Source organism: Mus musculus, chromosome X, assembly GCF_000001635.26.
Source record: "Mus musculus strain C57BL/6J chromosome X, GRCm38.p6 C57BL/6J".
NCBI lineage: Eukaryota > Metazoa > Chordata > Mammalia > Rodentia > Muridae > Mus > Mus musculus.
In genome coordinates, this window is record NC_000086.7 from 54,439,462 (window position 1) to 54,459,242 (window position 19,781).

General features: G+C 37.2%; 1 protein-coding gene across 1 annotated transcript; it reads left to right on the forward strand.

Moving 5' to 3' along the window:
* The first annotated feature begins 635 nt into the window (after nt 1-635).
* On the forward strand, nt 636-17,550 carry Gm14594 (predicted gene 14594). Its single transcript, XM_981599.4, has 6 exons — nt 636-749; nt 2,252-2,386; nt 8,274-8,399; nt 8,710-8,773; nt 14,288-14,387; nt 17,332-17,550. The coding sequence occupies exons 2-6, from the start codon at nt 2,278-2,280 to the stop codon at nt 17,398-17,400; spliced, it is 468 nt and encodes a 155-aa protein (XP_986693.2). The 5' UTR covers nt 636-749; nt 2,252-2,277; the 3' UTR covers nt 17,401-17,550.
* The last annotated feature ends 2,231 nt before the right edge of the window (nt 17,551-19,781 follow it).

Sequence of the window (19,781 nt, forward strand, 5' to 3'; positions counted from 1 at the left end):
GTGGTTGGAAAAATGACTCAGCTGTTAAAAGCACCTGTTCTATGCAGATGACCAGGCACAAAGCATCCACATAGTGGCTCACAATTTATGCACAGCTAAAGTTTCAGAAAATCAGTGCACACTTCCAGCCTCTGTAGGCAACAGAGTAATAAGTGAGAGAGAGGGCCTGCAGGGCCTAGCACACTCTTGTAATCAAGCTCAGTACCAGGAAGGTGGAGACAGGATGGTATCAGAATTATAGGGGATCTGGATGCTCCATTCTGATCGCTTAGGACAGAATATCCACTTGTGGTGTGCTTATGTACATGCCGAAAAAGTCCACACACATTAAATGTTATGAACATAAATAAATAGAAAACAAAATTGCATACAAGAGCCTCTACAGTTGAAATAAAGTAGTGCCATTTGCAGTGTTTCATATGTTTCACATGTATTCAAGTTTGTTCAAGTTTTTCAAGTCTGTAAGGGCTTATACATGTAGAAATTGTCTTAAAGCCAGTAGTAACTCATTCCCACCTCCTGAAAACTCCCTTAGAAGTGATGGTGTCTGGTACTCCATGTACGCATGTGCAGGGTATATTCAGCCAATCAGCGCAGTCCCTGGGTGAGACCTATTTTCTCCAGCTGGCATCACAAAGGGTCCTCAGAATCCTCTGTCCGGGCATCGTTGCTGACAACGGTTTTTTTACCATTGAGGAGCTGAGCGTGGAAGGGTGCAGTTGTGAAGGTGTTCACCTCTGAGATAACCTGTAAGTGATAATCGGCTCTGGTCAGGGTTGTTGGACAGTTAATCAAGGTGTGACAGGGCATCTCAGGCCCAGGAGGCCACTCTGTGGGGAAAAGCCTCCTCATCGCCATTTCTATGGCTTCTGAGGGTAAAATGAAGGTGGACTACTGTATTCATGGCAGAGGATTGAACAGCCCAGGGCCTTAGAGAATTGTGAACCCTAGGAGGACACAATCTTGGGTCCCCGGGATAGGATCAGAGAGCTGGCTGCAGGACTGGCGGTCAAGGGAGCAGGGAGCCATTGGGTGAGGAGCCTTGGCACTTGTCCTGTGTGCTGTCCTAGAACCGTTAGAAACACACTGAGGATTCCTCCCTCTTCGTTGTTTTCTCTATGGTGTGTTCCTTTGGTACAGACTGTATGGAAATTGCAGACAGGGAAGTGGCATAGGAAGAATGAAAGTAAAGAAGAAGAGGAGACATTGAAAGAGTTTAATAAGTAATCTGGGATGGATTCAGACCAAAGATTCTCCTATTTCAATCGCCCATGTATTGGGATTAAAGACTTGGACCACCAAGTTCAGCTTTTTCTCTCAATTTTAGTTCCGTAGGATGGGATCTTCCTTTGTAGCTCAGGCTGGCCTGGCTTGGGCTGGCTTTGAACTTGCAATCTATAGATGTTTGAAATCCTGGGCTTCCCCCAATCCCAAATTTCTCCAATATAAGAATTTTCTGTGTGGGTGGCAGTGGTGAGTGTTTGTTGTAGACTGAGCATTGGGGTTTCTTGACATGGATATATAATTACCATGTTCATTATCTTTCTGCATAGTACTGTGATTTTACTTTAATACTGAGATACACTGAGAAACAGAATTGGTGATGTATTGTTTAAAAAGAATCTTTGGGGGATAGTATCAAAATTCAGATGCCTCAAAGGTTACATGCAAACACGTTTTGCTCATTGTTTTGGTGGGAAGGGGAGGACTCACATATTAAAGGCTAGCCTGTTTTTGCCTTTTTAAAACTGAGAAATGGCAGATTGTTAACTTTGGTTCTAAAGAAGGTTTTTAAATAACTAAGTTAAGTAAGTTAAAGAAGATTTTAAAACAAATTTGCGAGGGAGAAGGACATGATAAATGGGATACATGGAGGAAACCGAAAGGGGAAGCACACACACACACACACACACACACACACACACACACACACACACACACACATATATATATATACATTCATACATATAAATATATATATACATATATACACACACACACATATATATATATGTCACCATATTGAATATATATACGTATATATATGTCACCATATGGAATATGTATACAAAATGCTCTGATAAAGACTAATTATTAAAAATATAACTGTTATAAAACAAAAGAAACAATCTTTCATTGAGCTAAGATAATTATTTGACCTTTTGACATGTTTAACTATTAAAATGATACCTTTGGATTCAGATAACTAATTTTTTTCTTTTTTCCTTTTTATTTTATTTTTTTAACTAAGAAGACATCTGAGTGCTTAAGAGAAAAATGGCTCTTAAGAAACTGTGGGCGATACCAAAGGACGGTTACTTATTACTTCTTGACTATGATGATGAAGACGATGACATAAATTTTTTGGAGGAGGCTCATTCTGAAGGTCTAGTATATCCAGTGTTGGGTATTGTGTCCTGCAGATATTTAGACTTTAAGTTAGTCACCTGAAATTGAAGAATTCTTTGCTAAGAGTTTTCATATACTTCCTTTCTAATTTTACCTATATCTATATATTCCTATACCTGAGTTTTAGCAGCACATATACTTACTCTTAGCGCTGTAGTCACAATATGTTTAGAAACAATAACTAGCTATGATTTTACCCCAGGAAAAGACCTGATGTTTTTCCTATATGTTAGCAGAAAGGGTGTTTATTTTATAAAACCTGCAAATAAATTATTTCATTCCTTTTTTTCTATCATATATTTTCTTTATTTACATTTCAAATATTATTCCCTTTTCTATTTTCCCTTTGAAAATCCCCTCTCCTCTCCCCTCTCCCCCTGCTCTCCGCCATACCCACTCACACTTCCTGGCCTAGGCATTCCCTAATTCTGGGGCATAGGACATTTACAGGACCAAGGGTCTCTTTTCCCATTGATAACTGACTAGGCCATCCTCTCCTACATAGGCAAGTGGTATGGTAAGTCCCACCATCTGTTTTATTTGATTGGAGATATATTCCCATGGAACTCTGGGGGTACTGGTCAGTTCATATTGTTGTTCCTCCTATGGGGCTGCAAATCCCTCATGTTCCTTGGGTACTTTCTCTAGGTCCATCATTGGGGACACTGTGCTCAGTCCAATGGATGTCTGTGATCATCCACTTCTGTATTTGTCAGGCACTGGCAGAGCCTCTCAGGAGACAGCTATATCAGTCTCCTGTCCACACGCTCTTGTTGGCATCTTCAATAGTGTCTGGCTTTGGTGTTGGTTTATGGGATTGATCCCCTAGTGAGCCAGTCTCTGGATTCCTTCAGTCTCAGCTCAAATCTTTGTCTCTGTAACTCCTGCCATTGGTATTTTCCCCATTTTAAGAAGGAAAAATATATCCATACTTTGGTCTTCTTTCTTCTTGAGTTTCATGGGTTTTGAAGATTGTATCTTGGTTATTCTGAGCTTCTGGGATAATATCCACATAGCAGTGAGTGCATATCATGTGTGTTCTTTTGTGATTGGGTTATCTCACTTAGGAAGATATCATCCAGATGCATTCATTTGTCTAAGAATTTCATGAATTCATTATTTTTAATGGCTATGCAGTAATTCATTATGTAAATGTACCATATTTTCTGTATCCCTTCCTCTGAAGAGGGACATCTGGGTTCTTTTCAGCTACTTGCTATTATAAATAAGGCTGCTATGAACATACTGAAGCATGGGTCATTATAACAAGTTGGAATATCTTCTGGAAATATGCCCAGGAGGAATATTGCTGAATCTTCCAGTAGAACTCTGTCAAATTTTCTGAGGAAACACCAGACTGCTTTCCAGAGTGGTTGTAACAGCTTGCAATCCCACCAGCAATGGAAGAGTGTTCTTCTTTCACCACATTATCACCAGCATGTGCTGTCATCTGAGCTTTAGATCTTAGCCATTCTGACTCGTGTGATGTGGAATCTCACGGTTATTTTGACTTACACTTCCCTGATAATTAAGGATGTTGAACATTTTTAGGTGTTTCTCAGCCATTCAGAATTCCTTACTTGAGGATTCTTTGCTTAGTTCTGTCCCAAATTTTTTATACGGTTATTTGATTTTCAGGAGTCCAGCTTCTTGATATATATATATTGGATATTAGTCCCCTATCTGATTTAGTATTGGTAAAGATTTTTTCCCATCTCTTGGTTGCTGTTTTGTCCTATTGTCAGTGTCCTTTGTCTTACAGAAGCTTTGCAATTTTATAAGGTCAAATTTGTCTAATCTTAATCTTATAACACAATCTATTGCTGTTCTGCTCAGGAATTTCCCCCCTGTGCCCATATCTTCGAAGCTCTTCCCCACTTACTCCTCTATAAGTTTCAGTGTCTCTGGTTTTATGTGGAGTTCCTTGATCCACTTGGATTTGACCTTAGTACAAAGAGATAGAAATGGATCAATTCACATTATTCTACATGATAACCATTAGTTGTGCCAGCACCATTTGTTGAAAATGATGTTTTTTTTTTCCACTGGATGGTTTTAGCTCCCTTGTCAAAGTCAAGTGACCATAGGTGTGTGGGTTCATTTCTGTGTCTTTGATTCTATTCCATTGGTCGACTTGTCTGTTGCCATACAAGTACCATCCAGTTTTTATCACAATTGTTCTGTAGTACAACTTTAGGTCAGGCATGATGATTCCACCAGAGGTTCTTTTACTGTTGAGAATAGTTTTTGTTGTCCTAGGTGTTTTTTTTTTTTTTTAATCCAGATGAGTTTGCAAATATCTCTTTCTAACTCAGTTAAGAATTATGTTAGAATTTTGATGGGGATTGCATTGAATCTGTAGATTGCTTTCCACAAGATAGCCATTTTTAGTACATCAATCCTGCCAATTCCTGAGCATGGGAGATCTTTCCATCTTCTGAGGTCTTTGATTTCTTTCTTCAGAGACTTACAGTTTTTTTCATACAGATCTTTCACTTCCTCACTTAGAGTCACATCAAAGTTTTTTATATTATTTGTGACTATTGTGAACGGTGTTGTTTCCCTAATTTCTTTTTCATCTTCTTTATCCTTTGAGTGTAGAAAGGCCACTGATAAGTTTGAGTTAACTTTATATTCAGCTACTGCACTGAAGTTGTTTATCAGATTTAGGATTTCTCTGGTGTAATTTTTATGGTCTCTGATACATGCTATCATATCTTCTGGATATACGATATTTTGACTTCTTCCTTTCCAATTTGAATCCCCTTGATCTCCTTTTTGTTTTCAAATTTCTCTGGCTAGGACTTCAAGTACTATAGTGGATAAGTAGGCAGAAAGGGGGCAGCCTTGTTTAGTCCCTGATTTTTGTGGGATTGCTTCAAGTTTCTAACCATTTATTTTGATGTAGGCTACAGGTTTGTTCTCTATTGCTTTTATTATGTTTAGTTATGGGCCTTGACTTCCTGATCTTTCCTGGACTTCTATTATGACTGGGTGATGTATTTTGTCAAATGCTTTCTCATCATCTAATGAGATGATCATGATATTTTTTTCTTGGAGTTTGTTTCTATTTTGGATAAAGTTGATGGATTTCCATATATTAAGCCACCCCTGCATCACAGGGATGAAGTGTACTTGATTATGATGGATGATCATTTTGATATATTCTTTGATTCGGTTTACAAAGCCTTTATTGAGTATTTTTGCATCAATATTCAGTCACTTACAATCACTTTAAAAATTCAGGCTGCAGCCCAGTGCTGAGTAGGTAGAAACAGCTAGCTGGCTAGCCAGGCTAGATACATTGGTGAGCTGCAGATTCAGAGAGACTCTGTCTCAAGATTTAAGTTGGGTCAGGCAGTGGTGGCACATGCATTTAATCCCAGCATTTGGGAGGCAGAATCAGGGGGGCAGGGGGATTTCTGAGTTTGAGGCCACTCTGGTCTACAGGGTGAGTTCCAGGACAACCAGGGCTACACAGTGAAACCCTGTCTCAAAAAAACAAATATATATATATATATATATATATATATATATATATATATATATATATATATATATATAATATGTGTGTGTGTGCGTGTGTGTGTGTGTGTGTGTGTGTGTATGTAAGTTGGAATATGATTGAGAATACAGAGGATGTCCATTTCTAGACTCCATATGCAAACATATACTAAAATGTATACACATCATTTTTGCTCAATCTCTTTTTATGATTTACACAATCCATTAAAATTATGGTGTTTTTTTTCTTCTTTTTATGGAAATACACAATATTAGGAAAGTGTCATGTTTTTATAATGTCCACTGTATAGTAAAAATAAACACCTATCAAGAGAAATGATCCAGCATACCCTAAAACATGCACAAGACAGGGATGGAAAGATGGCTTAGAAATTAAGAGCACTTGTTGCTCTTGGAGAGAACAAAGGTTTAGTTCCTAGGACCCACATAATGGCGCACAGCCATTTGTAATTCTAGAACCAGGGGATTTGGCATCCTGTTCTAGTTTCTATGAGCACAAAACATGCATGTTGAACAAATACAAACATGCACAATCACGTTAGTTTAATAATAAAACAAATCAGAATTGCACACAACAGCCCCTTCGACTGAAACAAAGTAGGAGAGTCTTCTTTGGGGTTCATTTTATTTTATCTTTCAAGTTAGTATTGCAACCTTTGAAAAAGGAAGGCTTCTGGGTAGCAGTGGCAGCTAAAATACTAGCTCTTTTTTGCTAGTTCAATGACAGATGTCTGATAGAGCCTATATCACATTGAGTACGCATGTGCAATCACAGCCAATCAGCAAGGGTCATGTCTGAGATTGTTTTCCCACTGTCCAAACCCTGTTACCAGTATGCTTTGTGGTGGCTACCAAGACTAGTTCTTGAGGAAGCATGGTAGGGAGAAGTCTCTGTGGAGGTTGTCAGTGACCTGTTGAAAGTTGGTTAATTATGGTTCAGCTGTGGGTCAAGGTGGGGTGAAGGTGTTGGGGCAGAGGTGTTACTTCAGGAGTAAGGAGAGGAGGTGAGCCTTACTGGACCCTGGATTATACCACTTCTGGGTTCACAATCGACTTTACCCACCTAGACCTCTGTGGAGAAAAACAGAGAAATTCGCTAAGGGCAGGAGTTTAAACAGACAGCACCTAGCAGAAAGCAGGAAGTCCAGGGATTTGGAGACCCTGAAAGTCTTTTTGGGGCCTGGGGATGTGAGGTGTGAGTAAACTGGAGGTCGATTAGTGGTGGAAACAGACTAGAACATTTTCTGTGTTGTTGCTGCTGCTGCCTGCCAGGAATTCATGAAAAACAAACTGAAGACCAGTCTTCATTGTCCTCTACCTGGTATTGAAAGTCCAGATTGCCGACATTTGTATATATAGGCCGCAAACTGCCTCCAAAACCAGAGGCTCCTCTCAGCCTGAGAAGTTCTGGGTCTTCAGACATAATTCAGGCCAGGCTGTGTTTATTTATGCATTGTTTTGGTTTAGGGAAGTGAACTCTAACTTTGTATCTCAGGAGTGTCAGAAACCTCATGTGCAGCTTGGACTTGCCTTGAAACTGAAGTCCTCAGCCTTACAAATGTACTGGGGCCTGAGGGAACATGCCTGCTTTATTTTTTTTTAATTTTATTTTCATTGTTGAAGATTGAAACCAGAGTTTCTTGCTGTAGCAGTAAAATATATGTCCAGCCAGGCAGAACTTTATAATTTACATTTGCTTTAGATTTGTATTGCAATGAAAAAGATTGAGGAACTTGCTTGTGATAATAAGAACTATGATTTTATTTGGAGATTGAAATGCAGACAAAGTTGCTTAATTTTATCAAAAACCTGCAGGAATCGGACCAAAATGCAGATCCTCCTATGATTAGATATAAACCAAATTGAAGTCACAGTTAAAGCCACCATAGCGTTTTTGTGTGTGTGTGTGAGAAAGAGAGAGAGAGAGAGAGAGAGAGAGAGAGAGAGAGAGAGAGAGAGAGAGAGAGAGAGAGAGAGAGAGAGTTTTTAAACTGAAAAATAACAACCTCTTAGTCCTTTATAGTAAGGAAGCCCAAGATACTTTATTCAACTTAAATAATTCTTTGTAAAAATTTGTATATATTAAAGACAAGGTTAATAATGGCTATTTTTGAAGGCAACTATTGTGTTCCATATTCAAATACTAAAGTCTTTTGGATTAAATAAGAGGGTAATAGAAATATGGTTTTATCTTTAAACCCTTCATGCAATTATGAAGTACTGTTTTTATAAAAATCATTCCTTAATGTTATTTTATATTTCAATTTTATTAGTTTAAATATTTTTTTGGATTCAAATGGCTTGAGAAAATTTATTTATTCATTTTTATTTTAATTCAGAAAACGTAAGTTTCTCAGAGGAATGGCAGCGTTTTGCAAGTTCTGTAGAGACACCAATAGAAAACAGGAATTTGTTAAGTGGTGAACAGCAAGATGGGAATGCTTCAAAATTGGATCTTATGGAAGGTACCAGATATTTAATGTTGTGCATTGATGTTACACTTCCTTTTTTTCTCAGTTATTCTAATTAGGCTTGTAAAGGAGATCGAAAATCTCATATTGTATCTCTTGTCTTTAAACACAACATGTAAATAAAGAACTTAAAACATATTTTAGATGACAATTAGACATTACTTCATTTTGTTTAAGTTCTAGACAAATAATAGATCTGTTTGAAACCTAATGTTGGCACTATGCCTGAATGATCACAAAGTATTTCATTAAAATTTGCAAAATAAAATAATTGTTTTAATATCATGTTTTATTATCAACCCAGAACAGAATCCAGTAACTCATGATGATGAGAATGAAATTCCTGAAGAAATCGTTGGAGATACACGGTAATATGTTCAAACTTATTATTTCCTTCTTAGTGTAAGTACTTCTAGAAAATTTTAATTGATTGTATAGCAAGTAATCTGTATTAATAATTGGAATGTGATGTATATTACAAACAATGTTTCCGTAAGATTAATCTGTAATTTGAGTGGTTTTCTTGGAGGGTATAGTGCTGTGGGTCAAATTCTCATCATCCTGCTTGTAGGACAAAAGCTGAGCCATCAAACTGTATCCCCATCATCCTTAATTTTTAGAACTTGAATTACTTCACAGATATCCAGTACAAAATATTCTGGGAAAATTTGAAGGAACATTTTAGATATATAATTTGTTTGAAACTATATAGTATTAACATAATTTACATATTAGGAAATATTAGTTAATATACTATATTATATCTTAATGAGTTATTCCTATTTTTGTAATAATTTTTATTTTAATTCATTTTTATTTTTATTAGATATTATCTTTATTTGCTTTTCAAGTAATAGCCCTTTCTTGGTTTCACCCCAGAAACTCCCTATTCCATTACACCTCTCTGTGCTTCTATGAGGGTTTTTCCCACCCACCCACTCCCACCTCCCCACACTTGTATTTGCCTACACTGGGACATCGAACCTTCACAGGACCAAGGACCTCTCCTCCCACTGATGTCTGACTAGGCCATCCTCTGCTATATATGCAGCTGGAGCCATGGGACCCCATCTTTGGTTGGTGGCTTAGTCCCTGGGTGCTCTGGGGGTGGTCTGGTTCTTTCATATTGTAGTTCTTCCTATAAGATTGCAAACCCCTTCAGCTCCTTCAGTCCTTCCTCTAACTGTTCCACTGGGGACCCTATGATTGGTCTGATGGTTGGCTATGAGCATCAGCCTCTTTTCTCTGAAAGAGCCTCTCAGGAGACAACATTATTAGGCTCCTGTCAGCAAGTACTTGTTGGCATCCACAATCGTGACTGGGTTTGTGTTCTGTCTGTGTATGGAATGAATCTACATGTTAGGCAGATTCTAGATTGTCATTCCTTCAGTCTCTGCTCTGTATTTTGTCTCCATATTTTTCCCAGGTTTATATAGTTCCCCATTCTAAGAAGGACTGAAACACCCACACTTTATTTTTCTTTCTTCCTGAGCTTCATGTTCTGTTAATTACATTTTGGGTATTCTGAGCATTTAGGCTAATATCCACTTATCAGTGAGTGCATGCCATGTTTGTCCTTTTGGGATTGGGTTACTTCACACAGGATGATATATTTTAGATCCATCCATTTGCCTGTGAATTTCATGAAGTCATTGTCTCTGTACCATTACCATACATTTTTCTCACTATTTCTCTATAATACAGCTTGAGGTCAGGGATGGTTCCGCCTGAACTTCTTTTATTGTTGAGAATATTTTTTTATATCCTGGAATTTTGTTATTCCAAATGATTTTTCAAATTCCTCTTTATATCTCAATGAAGAATTTAGATTCAATTTTGATGGAGATTGCATTGAATCTATAGATTGCTTTTGGCAAGATGGCCATTTTTACTGAATTAATTGTGCCAACCTATGATCATGGGAGATCTTTCCATCTTCTGAGATTTTCAATTTCTATTTTCAGAGACATGAAGTTCTTGTCATACAGATCTTTCGCTTGCTTGGTTCGAGTCACACCAAGGTTTTATAGTTTGTGACTATTGTGAAGGGTGTTGTTTCCATAAATTCTTTTTCAGCCTGTTTATCCTTTGATTAGAGGAAAGCTACTGATTGGTTTGAGTTAATTTTATATCTAGCCACTTTGCTGAATTTCTTACTGCTTTTAACAGTCTATCTTTCTTTATTGCATTTGTTGTTCTGATTATTATGTTTGGGGAATGATTTCTTTTCTGGTCCAGTTTATTTGGACTTCTAATATGTTCATGTGCATCACTTTCTTTAGATTTGGGAAGTTTTCTTCTATAATTTTGTTGAAGATATTTGCTGGCCCTTTGACTTGTGAATCTTCTCTCTCGTCTATACCTATTTTCCTTAGGATTTGTCTTCTCATTTTGTCCTGGATTTCCTTGATGTTTTGGGTTAGGAGATGTTTGCATTTTCCATTTTCTTAGACTGTTGTGCCAATGTTTTCTATGGTATCTTCTGTACCTGAGATTCTCTATTCTATCTCTTGTATTCTGTTCGAGATGCTTGCATCTATTTCTCCTAAGTTTTTTTTTTTTTTCTTTCTTTCTCCAGTTTCATCTCTTTGTGATTTTTTATTACCTCTATTTCCATTTTTAGATACTAAATGGATTTTGTTCTATTCCTTCACTGTTTTATAGTGTTTTCCTTCATTCTTTAAGGGAATTTTGTGTTTACTCTTTAAGGGCTTCTAGCTGTTTACCTGTGTTCCCTGTATTTCTTTAAGTAAACTATTTTTGTTCTTAAAGAACTCTATCATCATCTTGAGATGTGATTTTGAATCTGAATCTTTCTTTTCCAATATGTTGGGCTATCCAGGACTTGCTGCTGTGGCCAAACTGTGTTCTGATCATGCCAACTAGTCTTGGTTTCTATTGCTTATATTCTTGTGCTTACCTCTCACCATCTCATTTTCTTTGGTACTACTTTCCCTTGCAGTCTCTGACTGGAGCTTCTCCCTCCTGTAACCCTGGTTGTGACAGAACTCATCAGAGTCCAGCTGTCTCTGGGATCCAGGGATCCTGGGATCCTGATATGCTGGGTATGTCTAAGCTCGTGGAAGTCAAGCTGCCTCTTGGATCCTCAAACCCTGGTATAACCAATCTCCTGAGATCCTGTGTCAGAGCTCCGGGGAGTGAAGATTTTTCTTGGTGTTGCAAGATTTGGTGGGGTGCCAAGTCACTAGTTTTTCTCTGGACACAGATGCAAGCTGCAAGGAACCCATGCCTCTGTCTGGGAGGGTGTTTTTCTTTCCCTGGTTTATGTGGGGGGTGTCAGATACACAGGGTGTTGGGCAAGATGTTGTGCCCTCAGCTGTGATCTTCTGTCAGAACTGGAGTGTCCCTTGGTTTGTCTGATCTCCGTGGAGTCATGCTTCTTTTGTGATCCTGTGATCTTGGGCATTTCAGATACCCGAGAGTTGAGCTCCTTCTGGGTGTTTTAAGAGTGGGTACAAAGGCAGTACCCCAGGTCTGATCCAGCTATAGTTTCAGACCAATAGGGAACCATGCCACTGCCAAGGCAAGAATGCCTGTGTCCCTGGATCCTTTGGGACTGAGTTACTCCAGATGTTGGGGATGCATCTGGCAAGGTAGGAGTTCCTGTGTCCCTGGATCCTTGGGGACTCAGTTACTTCTGATGTTAAAGCCATTCTTGTGATCTTGGGAGTACTAGAGCACCTGGGAGTTGAGTTTCCTGTTGGTATTGTGAGACTAGGTGCAGAGTCAGCACACAAAGTCTACCCATGACACAGACTCTTGCAAATATTTTTGATTTAGCCCCATGGACTTATTTTTTTCTATGGTATAGAGGTGAAAATGGTGCTTTTTGAAGAGGTGTGACATTAATGAAACTTCATTTTTATTTTATTTTTTTGCATGTTTGTGTCTGTGGTACATGTATACATATGTGGAGGGCAGAGGAGATTGTTGGCTGTTGCTCTTTTACTTTCTACCTTATTCCCTTAAGACATGTTCTGTCACTGAACATGCAGCTAGACAAGCAGCCAGCAAGTCCTAGGAATTCTCACTCTGCCTACCACAGTGCTGCTATTGTAAAAGCAACCATTAATGGTGGCTTTTGTAGATGGGTAGTAGATTCAAACTTGCGAACCTCCTCCTTTCAGAGTAAACCCTCTTAACTTCTGTGGCATCTTTGTAACTGCTTTACAGGGATTTTTAGGGGAACAAAAATGATGTAAACATTTTTATTGTTCCATGTATTCAAAGCTAAGTGATATGTATACAAATTCTATACATGCAACAGTTTTTATGTGACCCAGTGTTAATTTTATATTAAGTCATTTTCTTTTCTAGGACTCCTCTGTGCTTCTGTCTTTATATGGCACAGTGCAAAAAAAATTCTTTAATGAAACCCTTATTCCTTTTCTTAAAATTTCATTTTATGGGTATGTTTGTTTTCCTTGCATGTGTGTATGCTCACAGCTTGTATGTCTGGTAACTGAGGAGACCAGATGAAGGCATTGAATCCCCTGGAACTGGAGTTATAGGTTGTGAGCAAACTTAGAGGTGCTGGGAATCTAATCTCAGATCTATGGAAGGGAACCAGTGCTCTTAACTGATGAATCATCTCTCCAATCCCCTCACTGCTTTTTTGTTTTTGTTTTTGTTTTTTTGTCTTGTTTTTGTTTTTTTTAAAAGAATTACATAACTGAAAGTAAAGACAACTTTACTAACCAGTGAGAGATTGATACTCAGATCTCAAATAATCTGTTTTAAATTATATATTTTTGAATGTTACATGAGCTTTCTTAGAAGACAATAATTTGTCTTTGAGATATGGTCTCACCATGTAGTTCAAGCTGGCCTGAATTTTGCCATGTAACCTACCTTGTCCTATACACTGGACATATCCTGCTTAAGATTCCTAAACTAGGATCATAGACCCAAAACTTCCTCCATGACTTAGGAAACAATGTTCTTAATACCTATTTTTTAGACTTATTTATGTGTATTAGTGTTTTGCTTGCAGGCATATATGTGCAGCACATATATGCCTGTTTCCCATAGATATCAGATGATTATTTCAGTTACCTTGGACCTGGAGTCACATAAAGAGAACACACATGGAAACTTATATCAAAGATTCTTTCAAAGGAAGCAACCAGAAGTTAGGACAACTTTGGCAAATGAACAAAAGGGAGAGGTAGAGATGTTAGTTTTGTAGGGTCACACTTGTATAGTTTTAAAAATTATATGTGGCTGAAGTTTAAAAAAAAGTCATGTCTGAGCCTTTAGTAAAAATGCGTGACTTTGATTTTGTCTAAGCATTTAACCTTATAACTTCATGCCTTGAAGGAAACTAAATCTAACTCTTAGAAGTCTGTGAAAATTATTATTTTCTACTTTAAGTAGCTGTTAATGAGATTTTAAATTTTGATTAACAATCATTGTGGAAACAAAGAAATCTTGCACAAAATCTTAGAAATGTAATTTCTGGTTTATTATGTTTAACAATATGGAAAAGGATCAATTACATATGCAGACAATTGGTATATTTTAATTGACTTATGTTTTGCACAAATTCTTAACTGAATCAATATAGGAAAATAAATTAGACCTTATATTTGGTAGAAAATAATGAAAAAATACTTTGAAATACAGTCAATTTTCTAAAATAAGATATATATGTATTAGAACGTATTTAATTTTGAAAAGCTAGAACATAAAATAAGACTTCTCTGATAATCTTTTAGGGAAAATTCTATGCTGATTTCCCATTAGATAACTTTATACTGCTTTTTTTCTTTTTTACTATGAAATGGTCAATTTAATTTGTTTTAAATGTTCTTTTTCATATTGGTTTGAAATATGATTGATATCATTACTTTGCTTTACAGGGAGATGATCAACAACAAGTCGTGTGAGCAGTATAAAACTACATTTCAGAAGTTTGATATGGATGTCCAGAATTTCAATGAACAGCAAGAAAAATCAGTGGTTTGTATCATAACTACCTTTATAATTAACCTAGTATAACTATGTATCATGTAGGAATAGAGAAACTAGCCTTGTGTTGGGCACACAAAACATAATCAAGTTTCATTATCTATCTTTGGCTCTGTTCTAGTCCTACTGAGTTGTAAACCAGAGAGATATGGTCACATACTATATAAATGAAAACCACTAGGCACTTTATGGTAGACCAGATCTTAAATTTTCAAGAGGCAGACATTTGCTGAAGGATGAAGAGAGGATTACCAGTTTCTACAAAAGGAAGCAAAATATGTCAGCCTCAGGTACAGTCGAAAAGAGAGAGAAAGCTTTCTTACTGGTGTCATCTGGACTCTGTTATTAATATTAGAAAACCAAATCAAACTGGAAAATCAGTTCTCACAATCCTAAACTTAGTACAAATTTACTAACAACAGTGGATGGAAACAACCTTTCTCAACAGCCCTGGCAGAATATTCCTGTGAAAGAATATCACTAACTATTTTAAATCATCTCTCGATTAATGTACCAATTACTGTAGTCATCACATGGTTTCCAAGTAAGATCTGAGATGATGACCATAGTAACTAAATTTTATTTGATTGGTTAATAGTTTGGGAAGTATTCAATTTGAAATGAACAGGAGATCCATTCCTACCTGAAAAGCCATTTTCAAAAAAAAAAAAGCCAAAATGAAAGTTCATTGGGTGGTGAGTATTTCATAACCACCAAACTCAGATTTCGTTCAGAGATAAGAAGATTCCCAGAGCTTCGTAGCCACCAGATGTAGCCGACCTTATGAGTCAGTTCAGAAAAGAGATAGGGACTAAAGATAGAAAATAAATAAATACTCCAATTGAAGGCAATTTTTAAACCTTGAACTCTGGATAAAATTTCAGGGGGTGTGCTCATCTGTGTAAATGAGGAGTCTAAAGACAGACCCCCAGAGTATTTCAATACTTGTAATTCTGCATGGGGCGGAGGTGAGAGGGAACTAGTAAAGGAACATAATAATTGGTAGAAAGAAAACTATAATGAGTGAAAGAAAACTTTTAAGGAAGAAAAGATCAGTAACTGTGTCATATGCTACTAATAGGCAAAATAAGATAAATTTGCAGGGCTGGAAGATGGTTTAGTAGGTAATCTTTTTCACTGTAGGCATGGAGACCCGAGCTTATATTCCCTGCATAGGCATGAACACACAAACCACCGACACTATCAGCAACAACAACAAATTAGCAAAACTAAAAACAAACTACCACAAAAATGAAAGTTCATTGGGTGGTGAGTATTTCATAACCACCAACTCAGATTTCGTTCAGAGATAAGAAGATTCCCAGAGTTTCGTAGCCACCAGGTGTAGCCTAATGGATGAGCTCTAGGTTCAATGAGACACTTTCTCCCAACAGTGGGGTTCAACCAAAGAAGACACCCAATTTTAATCCGTTGTCTCATTATATCTAAATGTGCAGGTTTTTTAAGATAAACTTCACAAAGTGGAGGTCATTGTACTTAATCAGGATGATTTGAGTGGAAATGTGAGGTACAAAGCTGATCACAGTGAATAAAGAAAAAAAAAAAAAAGGAATGTAGTAGCCCAGGGAGAAAAAGAGTAAAGGGCTTGTCTTAAGTTTTTAAAAAATGCAAATTACCATGGTTGTGTGCTAAGATAAAGAGTACAAAGAGAAATTTGTATTAGTACTTCGCTGTATTACTGAGATTGGAACTTAGAGAAAACCAATCTACCACCAAACTTTGTCCACAGACATTTTTTAGGCTTTATTTTGAGGAAGGGTATCTTTAATTGATCAAGACTGTTCATGATCTTGTGATCATTCTAACTCAAACTTTATAAAAGTTAGTTGTATAGGCATTACACTGACAGCAAGCAAGAGTCATATATTTAAAATAACAGTTACAATTGATGAAATTCTTGAGAATAGTTGAGACAAGTGAAGACATTGGGCTTAGTAAAGAACAAGTATAAGGCATCCTTAAGAAAGGAAGAGAAAGTAGAAGACATGGCACATACAATTTAGGTGGAGGGTAGATACAGAGATGAGGTAGTGAACCACCTCCTGGGATTGCTTCTGCTATTAATTAAAAGGAGGCCATCTTATGGTAAAAGCATTAACATTACCTAGAGTTAAACTTCCCGGGCTAGGATTTTACCAAGTTCATGTTTACATCATGCATTCATATAAACATAACAACTTGGGAGGCAAAGGCCAATATGTGTAGCATGGCAAACCCTTTTTATAAAAAAGAATGTTACCCCACAATTTGTAGTATAAATTCATTTAATGTTACTGTAAAAATATAAGTATATTTATTCATAATATTTGTTAAAGTGTTAAATCAGGTGGAAAACTATTCCTTTTAAGTTTCATATGGAATTATGTTTGCTCATGTAACATTTTAGTATTGGAGATACATTAAATGGCTGACTGTTAGTCTAGCGTTCATGCTGCATGGTAGTAACAACAAAATTAACAGAATTGTTATAGTAATGTTTTCTTTTTACATTTGGAGAACAATTATAAAAAAGAAGAACAAGCATTAAAACTGTCCAAATGTAGTCAGAGCCACTTCTTGGAAGCAATTAAAGACATGCATAAGAGGTACTTGAAGGTATTTTGCTCATGGTCCATAAAATGTCCTTAGGAAACTAAATATGTTTTGGGAATCATAAAGTTTAACTACTTACTATTTTCAATTGTTTCTGTCTGAATTGACTGATATTATCTGTAACATCCTTATGGCTTTCTAGGAATTATTCAAGACCTGAAATCATCAATTGGGAGTTTGACCTCAGATGTACCTTATAGTTTATTAACACTATAATTATCCTGCTTAACTAAACATAGCACGTCTAGATATCATTTACACAGAATCTTTCATATTTGTATCCTTGGGAGCTTGTTTAGTAACAAGTGCTTTTCTTTTTTAGGGTTTGATGAACTTGGAGACCAACAACTCTGATATGCTTTTTGATGTAGATGGTGAATTGAGAAAATGAATGTCTGTGTTTAAAAGAGACATCATGAAGCATACTCTGAAGTACTCATCTACATTCCCATCTTGAGACTAATGAAGCATGCAAATTTTTCACTTGATAGTACATTTCTAAGCAAATAAAAAATCCGCTAACTTTTTGTCTCTTATGAAACAGAGTTTGAAAGTCTCTTTAATCCTTGTATTTCTGATGATTCTAAGAAGGATGTTAAACCCTACTGATGTGATTATAAAGATAAGTAGGTGGTATACATTTAGAGACATAATAGAACTCCATTATTTTTAAACATCTTTAATTGTTTTTTTCTTTAAGGTTAAGATATTTTTATATTAAATTCCAAACAAAATCCATATAAATGAGTGAGTGGCAAATAGTCCTTTTGTACGGAACTTCCACACACTAATGTAGTGAATTCTTTAAAATTTATTCTTTAATCTTTTTTTATAAGTTCAGACTTTATCCCCTCCCTTGTCCACCCTCTGACTGTTCCACATCCCATACCTCCCCCCCCCACACACCCATCTCCAAGAGGATGTCCCCACCATCCTACCCCACTCCACCAGACATCCCTTCTCCCTGTAGACTTAAGTCTCTTGAGGGTTAAATTCACCTTCTCCGACTGAGTCCAGACCCGGCAGACCTCTGCTGTATATGTGGTGGGGGGCTTCATATCATCTGGTATATGCTTCCTGGTTGGTGGTTCAGTGTCTGAGAGATCCTGGAAGGTCCAGGTTAGTCGAGACTGCTGGTCTTTCTACAGGTTCTCCCTCTTCCTCTGCTTCTTCCAGCTTTTCCCTAATTCAACCACAGGAGTTCCCAGATTCTGTCCATTGGTTGCATGTAAATTTCTGCATCTGACTCTTTCACCTGCTGGTTAGGTCTTTCAGAGGGCAGTCATGATTGTCTCATTTTTGTGAGCACAGCATAGCATCAGTAATAGTATCAGGCCTTGATGCCTCTCTTTGAGCTGGATCCCAGTTTGGGCCTGTCACTGGATCTCCTTTTCCTCAGGCTTCTCTCCATTTTTGTCCCTGCTGTTCTTTCAGACAGTAACAATTATGAGTCAGAGCTTTTGACTGTGGGATGACCACCCCAACTTTACACTTGATGTCTTGTCTCTCCACTAGAGGAGGACTCTATAAGTTCCCTCTCCTCACTGCAGGATATTTCATCTAAGGTCCCTCCCTTTGAATCCTGAAATTCTCTCACCTCCCAGGTCTCTGGTACATTCTAGAAGGTTTTCTCACCTCCTACCTAACAAAGTTTTCTGTTTCCATTCTTTTTGCTGGTCCTCAGTGCTTCAGTCCTGCTCCCCACCCCCACAATACCTGATCATGTTCCTTTCTTCCTGTCCTTGTCCCCTTTTCCATCCAAGTGCCTCCTTCCCCCTCCCTGTAGTGATTTTTGAACCTTAACATTTCTAATTATTTTTATTCATAAAGATAGTTGAAACATTTTTTGATTCATTATCTTATTAGTTCCCGAAGGTACAAGATACAAATATCGAAGGCACATTGGTTTGGTTTTACTTCATTTATTTGATTTTTGAGATAGGCACATAGTATGTTTTGTATGTCTAGGAAGGTCTAGAATGTTTAGGTTCAGCATTCCATGTAGGTGCTATACAGGTATGTGACAACATACCTGGCTTACATTGTTCTTAAGAAAATAGTCCCAAAAAATCTCCTATAAACAATATAAAATTAAAACTGTCAGCTCTGAGAGATGAAAATATTTCCTGTTCGAAACCCATCTCAGGGAAAAAGACAGACACTACCTCAGAGTGAAAGGCTGGAAAACAATTTTCCAAGCAAATGGACTGAAGAAACAAGCTGGAGTAGCCATTTTAATATCGGATAAAATCGACTTCCAACCCAAAGTTATCAAAAAAGACAAGGAGGGACACTTCATACTCATCAAAGGTAAAATCCTCCAAGAGGAACTCTCAATTCTGAATATCTACGCACCAAATGCAAGGGCAGCCACATTCATTAGAGACACTTTAGTAAAGCTCAAAGCATACATTGCACCTCACACAATAATAGTGGGAGACTTCAACACACCACTTTCTTCAAAGGACAGATCGTGGAAACAGAAACTAAACAGGGACACAGTGAAACTAACAGAAGTTATGAAACAAATGGACCTGACAGATATCTACAGAACATTTTATCCTAAAACAAAAGGATATACCTTCTTCTCAGCACCTCACGGGACCTTCTCCAAAATTGACCATATAATTGGTCACAAAACAGGCCTCAATAGATACAAAAATATTGAAATTGTCCCATGTATCCTATCAGACCACCATGGCCTAAGACTGATCTTCAATAACAACATAAATAATGGAAAACCAACATTCACGTGGAAACTGAATAACACTC

Bases quoted from the DNA above. Each gene is read 5' to 3' on its own strand.
- Gm14594 (XM_981599.4), top strand. From the start codon at position 2,278: ATGGCTCTTAAGAAACTGTGGGCGATACCAAAGGACGGTTACTTATTA. The intron at 8,774-14,287 runs GTAATATGTTCA...TTTGCTTTACAG, and splicing joins GAAATCGTTGGAGATACACG to GGAGATGATCAACAACAAGT. The intron at 14,388-17,331 runs GTTTGTATCATA...TTTCTTTTTTAG, and splicing joins AACAGCAAGAAAAATCAGTG to GGTTTGATGAACTTGGAGAC.